At 41.3% G+C, this 12,435-nt stretch overlaps 1 protein-coding gene across 1 annotated transcript; it reads left to right on the top strand.

Moving 5' to 3' along the window:
* The first annotated feature begins 281 nt into the window (after window positions 1-281).
* Window positions 282-12,435, top strand: rgs17 (regulator of G protein signaling 17). Its single transcript, XM_070916302.1, has 5 exons — window positions 282-341; window positions 5,894-6,024; window positions 11,329-11,403; window positions 11,502-11,733; window positions 12,247-12,435. The coding sequence occupies exons 1-5, from the start codon at window positions 339-341 to the stop codon at window positions 12,433-12,435; spliced, it is 630 nt and encodes a 209-aa protein (XP_070772403.1). The 5' UTR covers window positions 282-338.

The raw sequence follows: 12,435 nt of genomic DNA, 5'->3' as shown, positions 1-12,435 counted from the left end.
ACCCTTTCACCGACATCCGAGGAAGCCTAGGAGGCGACGGCGAGTGAAGCAAGAGGAGCAAGTGAAATAAGGAAACCAGGACAGGAAGTAGTTACGTTTCACCTCAGCTCTCGTGTCCCTTTCTGTGCCCCGTCAGTCAGGGATGGTGAGAGCAGTAACCTCTCTTCCTTGTGGTGAAAAGAAGCTCCTCGCCTTGCCCCGCATCTCCAGCCAGCCAAACAGACGCTCAGACAGTCCACCAGGCAGTCACTCCGTCAACCAGCCTGCTATCGTCCAGCAACCTATTACCTCACACCATGACTGCTCTGTCTGACCTGTTTTTAGGAACTCACTAATTCATGGTAAGTTTGACAGCCTGTCCAGTATGATTGTGTGCTTTATTGTTATTAGTCTCCAACTTTACGTTGTTTAAATGAGAGGGAAATAATAACTTGTATTCAAGTGGGCCACATGTTGCGTTATTCGACTGGACTGCTCAGGACTACTCTGCACTAAACTAAAGTTTTTGGAGGATGTTCAGAATGTCTAAAACGGCTTGTTTCAGACAGGTTGAACTGAGGGGCTGCATAAAGGGCCAGTATAAGATAAATAAGGACTTTTTTGAAATCGTGAATCATGCAAAGCTACTCTAGTGGAATCCCAGAATAAAACTATTGAGCTAAAATTAGCTAAAATTAGCTTTTACACCCCCGATATAGCCTAAATGATCAGATCCTGTATTATAATAGTCACCCCCCCCCAAATTGCCTCACAACAAAGGGTGACTATTTCTACAACTCTGATGCTCAGTGATGTTTCACTTATTTAAAGTTGAAAGCTTTTGATCCCACAAATGGACAGACATTTGTAAAAAAAAAACAAATGCGTCCGTTAAAGTGCTTCAAAATTATTTTGTTGGAATAAACTGGTCATTCACATTCACTGTTGAGAAGATATACATTATATTTTTTATTCTTTTGTTCTTTTCCACTTCCTAAGTAAAAAAAAGAGAAACAGAAAGAGGGAGTGGATGTTCGTTATCTGCTTAATATCACTTCACTGCAAGTGGAAAATGGGAAAAATTGTCTCAAGTGCGAAAATTCACTCTTGACCTTAACTAGCAATTTACCAATAACTAGCTTTTTTAAGAGCTTTCAACTGCATCTAGCAGTCTTTCTCAGTGGACAAGAGTTGGCTTAGTTGTAGAGATGTTCATCTCCATGACAACTTTATAACATCTCCATGACAACCGAGCAAACTCTTTTACTGTTGCTCAATAGAAAATCCACATGGGGCGTTAGAGTAGCATGTACAGTGCAGACTCAAACATATTCACGTACTTTGACTTTTTTTTTCTTTGTTTGATAAATGTAACCATATTATTTACATTTGTATTCAGACATTTTCAATTGAGATTAGATGCATCCTGTTTCCTCAGATCATCTTTGACACACACTTGGTTGAAGTTGATCTGCATCAAAGTCCATTGATTGGACATGATTTGTAAAGCCTCACATTTCACAAAGATGTCAGCAAAACCCGAGTCATTAAGCACAAGCTATTACATCTGCTGAAAGGTGTAAAATAAGAAAAAACCTGTTGAGCCCCACAGTGCGTCTGCTGTATTCCCCATTAAAGGGCTTTTTTTAAATACACTTGTTCACAAGATTATCTGTCCTCACAGTGGAGCTCATGTTAATTATTTGTACTGAACAATAAACTAAATAAATGATGACTCTAATATTTATGTAACAAATTCAGTAGTTAAGAACCATATGTTTTGCTAAAACAGAAAATCCAACTGAAGAAGCTTCTGTTTTACGTCTCATGCGACTGTTAAAGTAATTATTATTAAGTATAAGTTTTGAATAACTCTTCTTCTTCTGTTATTTCATTCCGTTAGCCGGATGTTTTAGGGTATGGAGTAAAGATATTTCAACAAAAGCCGTCACTATACTCAGCTAATAGATGGTGCCTTATGTTAAACAGATCGTTAAGGCCTTTGAGGCAAACTTGTGCTTTTGAGTGTGTATGAATAAAATCCAAGTACTTTTTTACATGTAGCCTCGTATGCTGCTGCCTATAATGTTTGTCATTTACTGTGATCATGTTGATATGGAATATTGCTGATAAACAAAACAAGTTGGCTGAAAAATTGTGTGATAGTACTTAAAATGGTCATTCTTCTGTCACTTAAATACTCAGCCCTGTTGCTTCAGACAAAGGTTGTACTCAACAACAAAAAAAGAAAAACCCACCAGGTCGTATATTTTCTTTGATAGGGAGATAATCTTTTTAGACTTTTACTTCTCGCCTGTGAGAGAAAACCGTGGCACAAACTGTGTTTTTCTGGTAAAACATGAGACGAGGCAGGTTTCATCGACCAGGAGTCCTGACGACCAGAAGTCCGTAAGTGGGAGACTATAAATGAATGTTCCATCTAACTCCCTTAACTAGTAGCCAGTGTTTTCCGCTGAGTTGAGCTACTTTTTATTTACTTGGACGGGTAAAAACAGTTTTGGGTGGGTTGTGATAATGTGGACTACTTTTTGTGCCATTTTGGGTGTTTTCTGCCTACAAGAAGTTATAGGCTGTATTCCAATCAGTCACTCCTCTCCTCTGATTAGTTTGATCTGAGTTTGGTCTGAAAATTGCTCTGAAAAAAACCTTTTAAAAAGTTCATATAAGTGAAGACTTTTAACTTTTATTGTAATTTGGATTTAATCGTCCAAAAGAATTCGATTCGGTGGATACTAGGCTAATTGTGTGCTAAACAATACAACAGTGTTTTTAGACTGTGTGTAGTTACACTTTAACAGACTTAATATTATTTAGGGCTCATCCCTTGGCTAATAATGTGATGGTGAAGCAAGGTGGAGGCTTCCACCCAGTAGAGCTAGTTAAATACATTGGATTGTTTTTGGCTGACATGACGTCCTTTATTTTGGTAGTTCAAATTTCTGCCTCGTCAAGCATTTTTAATTCATGTCTGAATTAATAAAATGTGTGAGGGGCGTCATCTGAATACTATAATAAGCCAATGCATGTATGGAAGATCTTGTGGCTCTCTTTTTTCGTCATCTCTTTTTCCTCTCATCTCGGTGTATTTGTATTTCCACTCCATATTTGCATGTCCTGTCAATGCGGCCTCCTTCTCCGGGTTTAGAACAAAGCCGTACCCTCGCTGTCGTTTGCATCTAGCCGCCTGTTTTTCCACGGTCGCTGCCTGGTCGCTGAATAACTGATGGCCACTCCACTGGCCAGGCGGCGATATTTGCATATCAGGCAGGTCGTCTCAGCCTTACCTGCCGTGTATCCTGGTTGTAGTAGATCGCATGTGTGCGTATGCAGAGGGAACGAGAGAGAAGAGAGAAGGCTCCTCTGTTGGTACTGGAGCGCAGCTATTTTATTTGGATTTTTAAGTGTTTAATGAGGAGTTTAATTTGAACCATGGCTCTAGAGGTAAGAGTTCTGTTTCATTTATCGTGCTTTCGATTGCCAGACTACAAGACTGCAATTAATTAGTGCATTTTTCACACTACATCCCTTGGTGAAATTAAGCTTAAATGCCCCAAATTGTGAAGTGGAGTCTGTGTTCATTATTATCTCATCTATCTGGTAACAAAAGGAGAATTAGTTCTGACATGGCATCCTCTTCTCAGTTGATCTTCGTAGTGTTGTGAGAGGGCTGTTATACTTTAAGCTTGCTGCACGGTGGGATGAGGGCTTTCCCGGCCTATTTAGCTCATAAGAAACCTGCCTGTGTGGTTTATCTTCCGCTTTGAGGAAGATGAAAAATAGCATTACTAGACAATACTGTATGTTATTACCTCAGGCTTTAGAATGAGTTATTTTTATGTAGAGTAGCCTAAAGGGTTGAAACGCGCTATCGGGGCTGTTGTGTGATGTTAAAGGGGTTCTTCTACCTGCAAGGCAGAAGCCACTGGCACATCCACCTTCAAAGCCTCTCTAAAGGCCAGGGAAGACCCCAGGATTGTCCTCAGTGACTAAGGGAGAACGGAGCGGGACTATGTAGTTGTTAGGTGCACTTGTTACTTGAGGCTTATAGGTAAAATTAAAGCTGTAACGGTTAGCTAGTCAATTTATCGATTAGGCGATTGAAAGAAAATGAATTGCCCACTAGCTTCTTAAATGTAAGGATTTGCTTCTTTTTAATTTATGATAGTAAATGAAGAGTCTTTGGGTTCTAGACTGTTGGTTGGACAAAAGAAGCATCTCTTTGGGCTCTGGGAAGGTGTGATTAATCGATAATGAAATTAATGGTTAGTTGCAGCTCTAGGTAAAAGCATGCTTGAGTGTCACTGCAGTGGCAGAGAAATGGCTCGTGAAGGTCTTGCTAAACTGTTCAAAGAGAAAGTTTTGAAAAGAAACTCAAACTCAATGGCTACAGCTCTGTCTGTTTTAATCAGGAACATTTCTTCAGTAGGAAATAGTCCCAATGAAAAAATGGTGACGATGAGATTAGCCGATTAATCACTTCGACTGAAAAGCTAATCTAACTATTTTGATAATCGATTAATCATTTCAGTCATCTTTTAAGCAAAAATACCAAACATTCTCAGGTTATTTGGCGGTCAATTGAATAGTTTAAGGTTTTAAACTGTTAGTTGGACAAAGCGACTTAATTGAAGACATTACCATGGCCTCTGAGAGATTGTGAATGCCATTTCTTCCCTTTTTTTTACATTTCATTGACTAAACGATTAATGGATTAATCGAGAAACTAACTGGCAGATTAATCGATAGTACAAATAATTGTTAGTTGCAGCCCTAGTAAGATTCATTAGAGCATCAATTAAACTATAGAACATGTTTAGATTAAACCCAAAGGCAGTCAGTTTACAATAATATGGAGACAAACGTCACATTTGAGAAGATTCAACAATCAAATACTTTTAGCCAGGTTAGCAGCTCGGCTCTACGTCAGTCCACGTCTTTGGTCCAGATTGGATGGATTGGCATGAAACTCATGGTCCCCAGATGATGGATCCTAATGACTTTTAATCTAGCACCATCATCGTCATCATCATCATCATCATCTAACATGCTAAACTAAGGAGGTGAACATGGTAAACATTATACCTGCTAAACAGCAGCATGTTAACATCGACACTGCGAGCATGTTAGCATGCTGACGTTAGCAGCAGAGCTGTGTCTAAGTGCAGCCTCACAGCCATGCCGACTTTTGTCTGAGGTGTCACCACATACTGCACATTTTCTTGACATGTTTCATTCATTACAGAGCAACAGAAACATCAAAGCATTAGCAGAAACCACATGACTGTGTATCTGCAATGGAATGATGAGCTGGTCTCGTTTAAAACAAATTGAAGCCCTTCAGACAACAGCAGTACACAGCGGTATAAAAGAAGCACCACATTATTTAGAGGTTTGTGGTGTGTCCCTGTTTAAATCCTCATCTCCTGCCTGTGCAGAGGATGTTGCACGCTCTGAGGCAACAACAAGCCGGACAGAAGACGAATATAAAGAGATCTGGATGGGTTAATACGAGCGTGCGCGTGTGTCTGTCCGTGTATGTGATGTGTAGACCTCGTTTCTCTGTCTGCGCCCATTGAAATGAATGTGTAGTGTCTGTCAAAGCCAAGTGAAAGACTTGGCTTAATGCCAAAAACCTTTGTACCGTAAAAGGAAGGGAAATCCTCTCTGTCCTGCTCGAGTGCTCTCCCTCTCTCTCTCCCTCTCTCGCGTCATCTCTCTTTCTCACACACACACACACACACACACACACACACACACTCTTATAAGATATATTGCCGGTGAGCCACAATTCAAACATGGGGAACAAATTTAAAACGGCACACTCTCTGTTATATTATTATTCATTTGAAGGGTATGTAACTGTGTTTATTTTCTGCGTGTGTCCACTGTGAAGCCCCGTAGTGTGAGTGGAGTGGAGATGAGAAAAAGGCAGGCGGCACACATCGAGGCCCCACCCCAGGCCCCTGGACAGCCCCGACCCAACACCTGCTGCCTCTGCTGGTGTGGCTGCTGCAAGTGTCTCTGGTAAGAAAATACTGTACCACTATACTACATTATACTATACACTCCTGTCTGCAGAGACACATGTCACCTCAGTTTTTTTATCATTTGACTTTCAGGTCGACTGTTACTCGGGATAAGAATACTGTACTTAAAGGGGTAATAATCAATGTTTTTATAAGAAAAATGTATCAAATGACGATGTGAAAACAATGTGAAAGGGGTCGCTCGTAGTGATGAGCCTGAATCTGCAGCTCCCCTCGGCTTTACTGAGCTTTATAATGAGTTTCAGCTCATTGTTTTTCTGTCCGGCTGCAATTTAACTGTTGTGGTTCACTCTCACAGCTCTCATAGTGTCATTAGACAGACACATTTAGTGACCAGCTGCTGAACATAGTGGAGCATTTAGCAGCTGCAGAGCCAGATGTTTCCCTCTGGAGATGGTGGAGACCAAAACAGAGCTAAAGGAGAGTGAATGTTGGACTTGCAATTAATGTTATGCCATGTGATGACTACAGTATAGCTGCTTTATGAAGAGCTTTACAGAAGCAAGGGCTTGCAGGCTGCTGCTGACTTTTCTGGGCCTTTTTTTCCTATCTTTATTCAAGAGCGTGGTCTTTCAATTTGAGAGCATGACTTAATGATTTCACGTTCAGGTTTTGTAATGCTCTCCCTCAAAGCTTTGCCCTCGCACTCAAACAGCCCCTGCTTGCACTTAGATTTGCTCTGCTTCTGCTCAAACTGCGTGCTGTGTGCACACAAAATTCCAACAATTCCCAACCAATAGAATGCCAGATGTAGTTTTGACCAATGAAATGATGCCTGCCTCATTGCAGGCTCGTTCATCCACTCTCACCCCCCACAGCTTTATTATATGTACTTCCCTTCCTTTCTTTACGACTTTTGGAATAAAAGGACAGTTAATATATGTCAGTCTGCAGGTCTTTGAGGGAAAGCATTACAAAATCTGAACCTGAAATCAATAAATTGACCACACTCTTGAATAAAGATTGGAAAAAAGCCTGATCGACTTTAGGCCAGTATTGTTTTTTAATTGGTGAAGAATTGGCAACATTGCTTGTGATGCATTGACTGGAGTTGGTCTGAAGCTGCCTTTAAAAAAGATGGGAAGAACGATCGTTTTTAAAGAGTGTTATTAGGAAACAGAGAAATACCCTCAGTGCCTGAGACAACAAACAGTTGGTCCTGCCCTTAATCCTGTTGTCTAATCTGTGATGTTACACTGAGGTTGAGTTCCCTTGAAATTGGAGACTACAGACTTTATACTGATAGTGACGCTGGTGCCTGATCCAGTGCCTGGCGTGGGGAGCCAGTAAAGCTTTTTCTACAGACCAGTCCATATTTTAATAGAGATGAACAATGAAGCCAGATGACATGGCAATTACATTTTATTCAAATAAGCCAAAATCACAAATTTGCCTAAAAAGACTTCCTCGGTTTAGTTCAGGAAAAAAGCCCAAAATGACGTCGGCGTTCCCTGAACAAAACACAACAATGGCTGTGGTGGATCACGTCATTTGTAATATTAATGTTTACGCAAATAAAACAAAATGATACATGTTGTTAAGACCATAGACATCACCTGATTCCAGCCATTAAAATGGACTTTATTCTTTGTATATCACTTTTCACAGTGCTGTTTTTGTGTTTGCTGCAGTCGCTATATTTTTCTGTCTCATGATGGTAATGGACAATGTTGGGTTAATATAAAATTGACAGTTTAAGGGGCCATGCTGGTGATGTTGCAGGCAGAGAACCAGGTTTTTGGTAGTTGAATGTTTGGAACAGTGTTTGGTACAAGAAACAGCTTGTCTGTGGTAAAGGTGTGTGTGAGAGGTAATTATGGGAATATACAGGATGATTTTAATATTTCACTGGTTGGGGTTTCTCCATTACTGTAGATCAACAATGTTGAAGTACTCAAGCCCAGTGACATTCATTTTAAGAGATGTGCTTTTGGGGGGAGTGAATGGAAATTACTTGAGGTGTAATGCATTTGCCCAGTTGCTTGCAAAAGGAAACTTCAGCAGGGCGGACACACAGGCTTCAACCCAGCACCTTTAGTTCAAGGATTGCCTGTCTCCTCGCTACTCCACCGCTTCGCAATCATTTTAAGTGTTTGAAAATCTTTTCGGCATGGCAGGGTGGTTGGTAATGCAAATTCTATGTGAAAAAATGCAAGGCAGGTATTTCCCTTTTTTATGTCATAATACTGTATTTAAATAACTACAGTTCATGCGTGAATAGTAGGAGAGTGACACACATTTCATTGTTTTAGCTTGAGTCCATTGGCTTTGAAACTGTGACTGGTATGTTCAAGTGCTGACTTTTGGGAAATGTGTGTATTCGCTTTCTTGTTTAGAGTTAGATTAGAAGATAAATACCACTGTTAGCCAATTAAAGACTGGAACCATTGAAGGAGAAACTGTTCGCCTGGCTCTCTCCAGATTTTAAAAATGTCATATCTTTTGTCATATCTTGTTTGTCTAATCTGTGCACAAACAGAAAGGTAAAAACTAGTTTGGGTTTTACAGGGAACCTCTAGCTTCATATTTACCGTACAGATACGAGAGTGGGACCAATCTTTTCTACCTTTTCAGTGTATTTCCCAAAATGTCAAACTATTCCTTTAAGGGTGTCTGAAGTATTTACACCCATACTGGATGATTACTGTACCTGTGGCTGCAGCACAGGTCAGGTGTCTGGTGGCGTTTATGGGTGGTACACTTCAGGCAGTCAATGTGTAAAAAGGGCTGCAATTCCTACTAGAACTGAAAGGACTAGCCAGTTCATTGATTACTGGATTGACAATTTTGATAATCAATTATTCTTTGAATCTTTAAGCAAAATGCCAAAAATTCAGTGGTTACAGCTTCTAAAAATGTGAATATTTGTTGTTTTACTTAGTGCTCTATGATTACAGTATAAACTGAATATCTTTGGGTTTTGGAAGCAAAAGCAAAACGAGCAATTTAAATATGTCAGCTTGGGCATTTGGAACAGTTCATAAACCAGGTCAATTGATAATGAAAAGCTTTAATTCCTTGTTCACCTGATGTGCATGTAGAGTTTACAGCCAACATGACAAAAAAAACTGTGTCCCATATACTTACAGGCTGCACTGTGGGCCAGAAACTTGCACAAAGACTTGCTGCACCACTTTGCCCCTGAGCAAGGCACCAAAACCAGTAACTGCTGCGCGGTTCCTACAGCTGCCTCGCTGTGGCTGCACTCTTGCCGGGAGAGAGGAGTGAATGAAACATTGTTTTCAGGCAGTGAATGGTGAATGTGCTGCTTCTTTCACACCACTTCATCTGAAGTGGTGGCAGCTTGTGGACCGGGCCCGTAGTGAGTGATCTGTGACTCTGCTGTGTGTTTTTCAATCAAACGCTGGTGTCAGATCTCCAGAATGAGCCTTAGAAAGCTGTCTTCAGGAGCCCGATATGTTTATTCATTTTTGGTGTGAAGGCTGGGAGGGATAGTACTCTCTGTGTCACATTTTCTTTTACTATCATGCCGAGTCAAGCGGTAGAGATCTGAGTGTGAGTCACAGGAAATCTCATCTGCCGCTGTGGTCAAGATTTAGAGACTGAGGGTGAGCGTGCACGAAAGTGTTAATGGGTCACGACATACTGTTACATTTTGTTTTTTATCCATCCTCCCTTTCTCTCTTCTGTACTTTATAACTCATACCCTCTAACCCCTCCTCACCCGCCCTCACACAAGGCTCTTATCTAGTTGGGATGCCTTCTATTTCTATCCACGCATCACATGCAAAACAGCTGTGAAGAACAGCCTGTATATTTAGCTGTATTGTGAGGGCGCCGGGAGGCTGTGGCTAGCTTAGCCCATTACTGCCGCACAATGGGGACTTTGACAAGAGACAGCAAGAGGAAGGAAAGATCCTCCATGGTGGGACCAAAATAGACAGCTCAGTGTGTGTTGCTTTGTGGACTCAGCAACTGTGACTGAGCTACGATAGACAGAGAGTCTACCGTGTGTTTCGAGTGTTCACATACAGGCTTTAACTGAAGCTTTATTGTTTCATCAACTTTGAATATGTGGCAACGTTTACTTTACATTATTTTCGTCGGTTGAAGCTGACACTGATGCTTCCCAGTGTGCGTATAGCTGCAACTAACAAAACACTTTCATTATTGATTTATCTGCCCGTCTTGATCAATCGATTAATTGTTTGGGCTACAAAATGTTTGAAAATTGCAGATTGCAATTTCTTTCTGTGACATATGACAAATAGATGCGATAAATCCTCAAATGTAGAATCTGTTACTAGATACTGTTTGTAAAATTGCTTAAACAGTTAATTGATTATCAAAATGGTAGCTGACTTATTTTCCATCTGTCAAATAATAGTGCATATGGGGCTGTGGATCAAAACCTTTTTGGGTTGTGACCCCTTAATTAAATATTGCTGACTTGCGCCCCCCATGACAGGCTGCATATGGTGTCGAACAATTTCAAGGGGTGCTCCAACAATTTATTACTGCACTTTCAGAAAGTTGCCTGTGACCAATGAAAAAGAGGATGGTCAAAATTGAACTGAGATATTTTCACTTTTAGTCTTTAATATGGGTCAAACTCCAAATACACGGGATCCTACATTTCCCATAATGCACCTCAGTAGACCCTGCCCTTTCAAACTTGACATCCCCAGTTTGTAATGCAGTGTTGCAAGCCCAAGCTGAGGAGATGTCACTTGAGTCATTTAGCAATGGTTTCCAATGGCATTTTGTATTTTGAATGATATGAATGGAGAGTGAAGTTACCTGCTGGACCGTGGAATATTTAAAGTTTGTTTATTAACCCACAGCTGCTGTCCTTGCTGACAGTCACTGGTGCATGTTGTCAGTGTGGATAGAATTAATTGAAACCCCTGGCTGACATTTATTTGCTCGTTTGGCTCTGTGGGTCACCTGCTCGCATGCTGGGCATTATGAAGCGATTCCAGGGTTTTAGCATTAGAGTGCAGTCGGGCATTTTGACAGCTGGTGTACACATGGAACTATAGACGATCAGCCCTGATACTGATCTTATTGATTAGCTCTGGACCTCCATAGTGTGAGGAGAAATTAAATTGTTTGGATATAGTGTTTTCTTTCTTTTTTTATTGATTCCAAGTATTGTTGCAGCCTTAAGTCTCCGTAAACAGTGACTTTAATGTCGAATATGAAAATTAATTCTGATGTAACTGGAACTCTTCATCTACAAGTGAATCTAATGGTAACTCAAACGTATCCATTTAAACTGCCAGAAACGTCCACATGTCTAATAATTTTGCCGATCCAGGAATGACGACAGGATGGAGAGGAGTGAACGACAGACGTGCACCAAGATGGACAGTATTGAAGCTGCAGAAGAACAGTGAGTCTTGCATGTTTGTGTCAGTATGAGTGTGTGTTTGTGTGCCACCGTCAATCTCACTCACAACCCTCTTTGGGGGTTTTTATGTCCGCCTGTAGACACCCCAGTCTAGAGGAGTTGCTGTCGTGGTCACGGAGCTTTGAGATGATGCTGCGTTCGTTGGAGGGCCGGGAGATCTTCCGAGAGTTCCTGCGCTCGGAGTACAGCGAGGACAACCTGCTTTTCTGGTTGGCCTGTGAAGAGCTGAAAAAGGAGATGGATCCGACAGTGGTGGAGGAGAAGGCCAGGATCATATACGAAGACTACGTGTCCATATTATCACCCAAAGAGGTACTGGCTGTATTTGTGTTCATTCAGCAGAAGCGAGCCACCACAGAAGTAGAGCAAAATTAATTTAACCTAGTTTTCCTCCTCGAGGACAGACATGACCAAAACACATGAAATCAGGACCTTGCAGGGTCACAGTCCACCATTTTGGTCCAGAATCAAATATCTCAGCAACTATTGGATGGATTGCTGTGAAATGTGGTACAGACATTCATGGTCCTCGGATGATGAATCCTAATGAATTTGGTGATCCCTCAACTGTTCATCTAGCACCATCATAAGGTCAAGTTTTCAATTTGTCCAATACTCACAAAGCTGCTACCTTGGCTGTAGACTCTCAGTCTTTGTAAGAGCCCAAATAGTGATCCGCCAGGCTGTTTCTAGTTTAACCAAATGTATCTGTTAATGTTAGGCACATCTGTAGTTTGTGTAGTGCCTTAATAAAGCCACTGATCTCTACAAACCACTTAAAAAGCCACCGTGGTTTCTAAATCGAATTTGTTTTCCTTACCCCAGGTGAGTCTGGACTCGCGGGTCAGAGAAGGAATAAACCAGACCCTGGTGGAGCCCAGCAACCTGATGTATGAGGAGGCCCAGTTCCAGATCTACACCCTGATGCACCGCGACTCCTACCCCCGTTTCCTCAACTCCTCCGTTTACAGAGACCTCCTGGCCAACAGGAGGCGCACCTGCCTCGACACCTAG

Source organism: Enoplosus armatus, chromosome 12 (genome assembly GCF_043641665.1).
Source record: "Enoplosus armatus isolate fEnoArm2 chromosome 12, fEnoArm2.hap1, whole genome shotgun sequence".
NCBI classification, from domain to species: domain Eukaryota; kingdom Metazoa; phylum Chordata; class Actinopteri; order Centrarchiformes; family Enoplosidae; genus Enoplosus; species Enoplosus armatus.
Note: the sequence above shows the minus strand (reverse complement) of the source record. Positions and strands in the feature narration are given on the sequence as shown.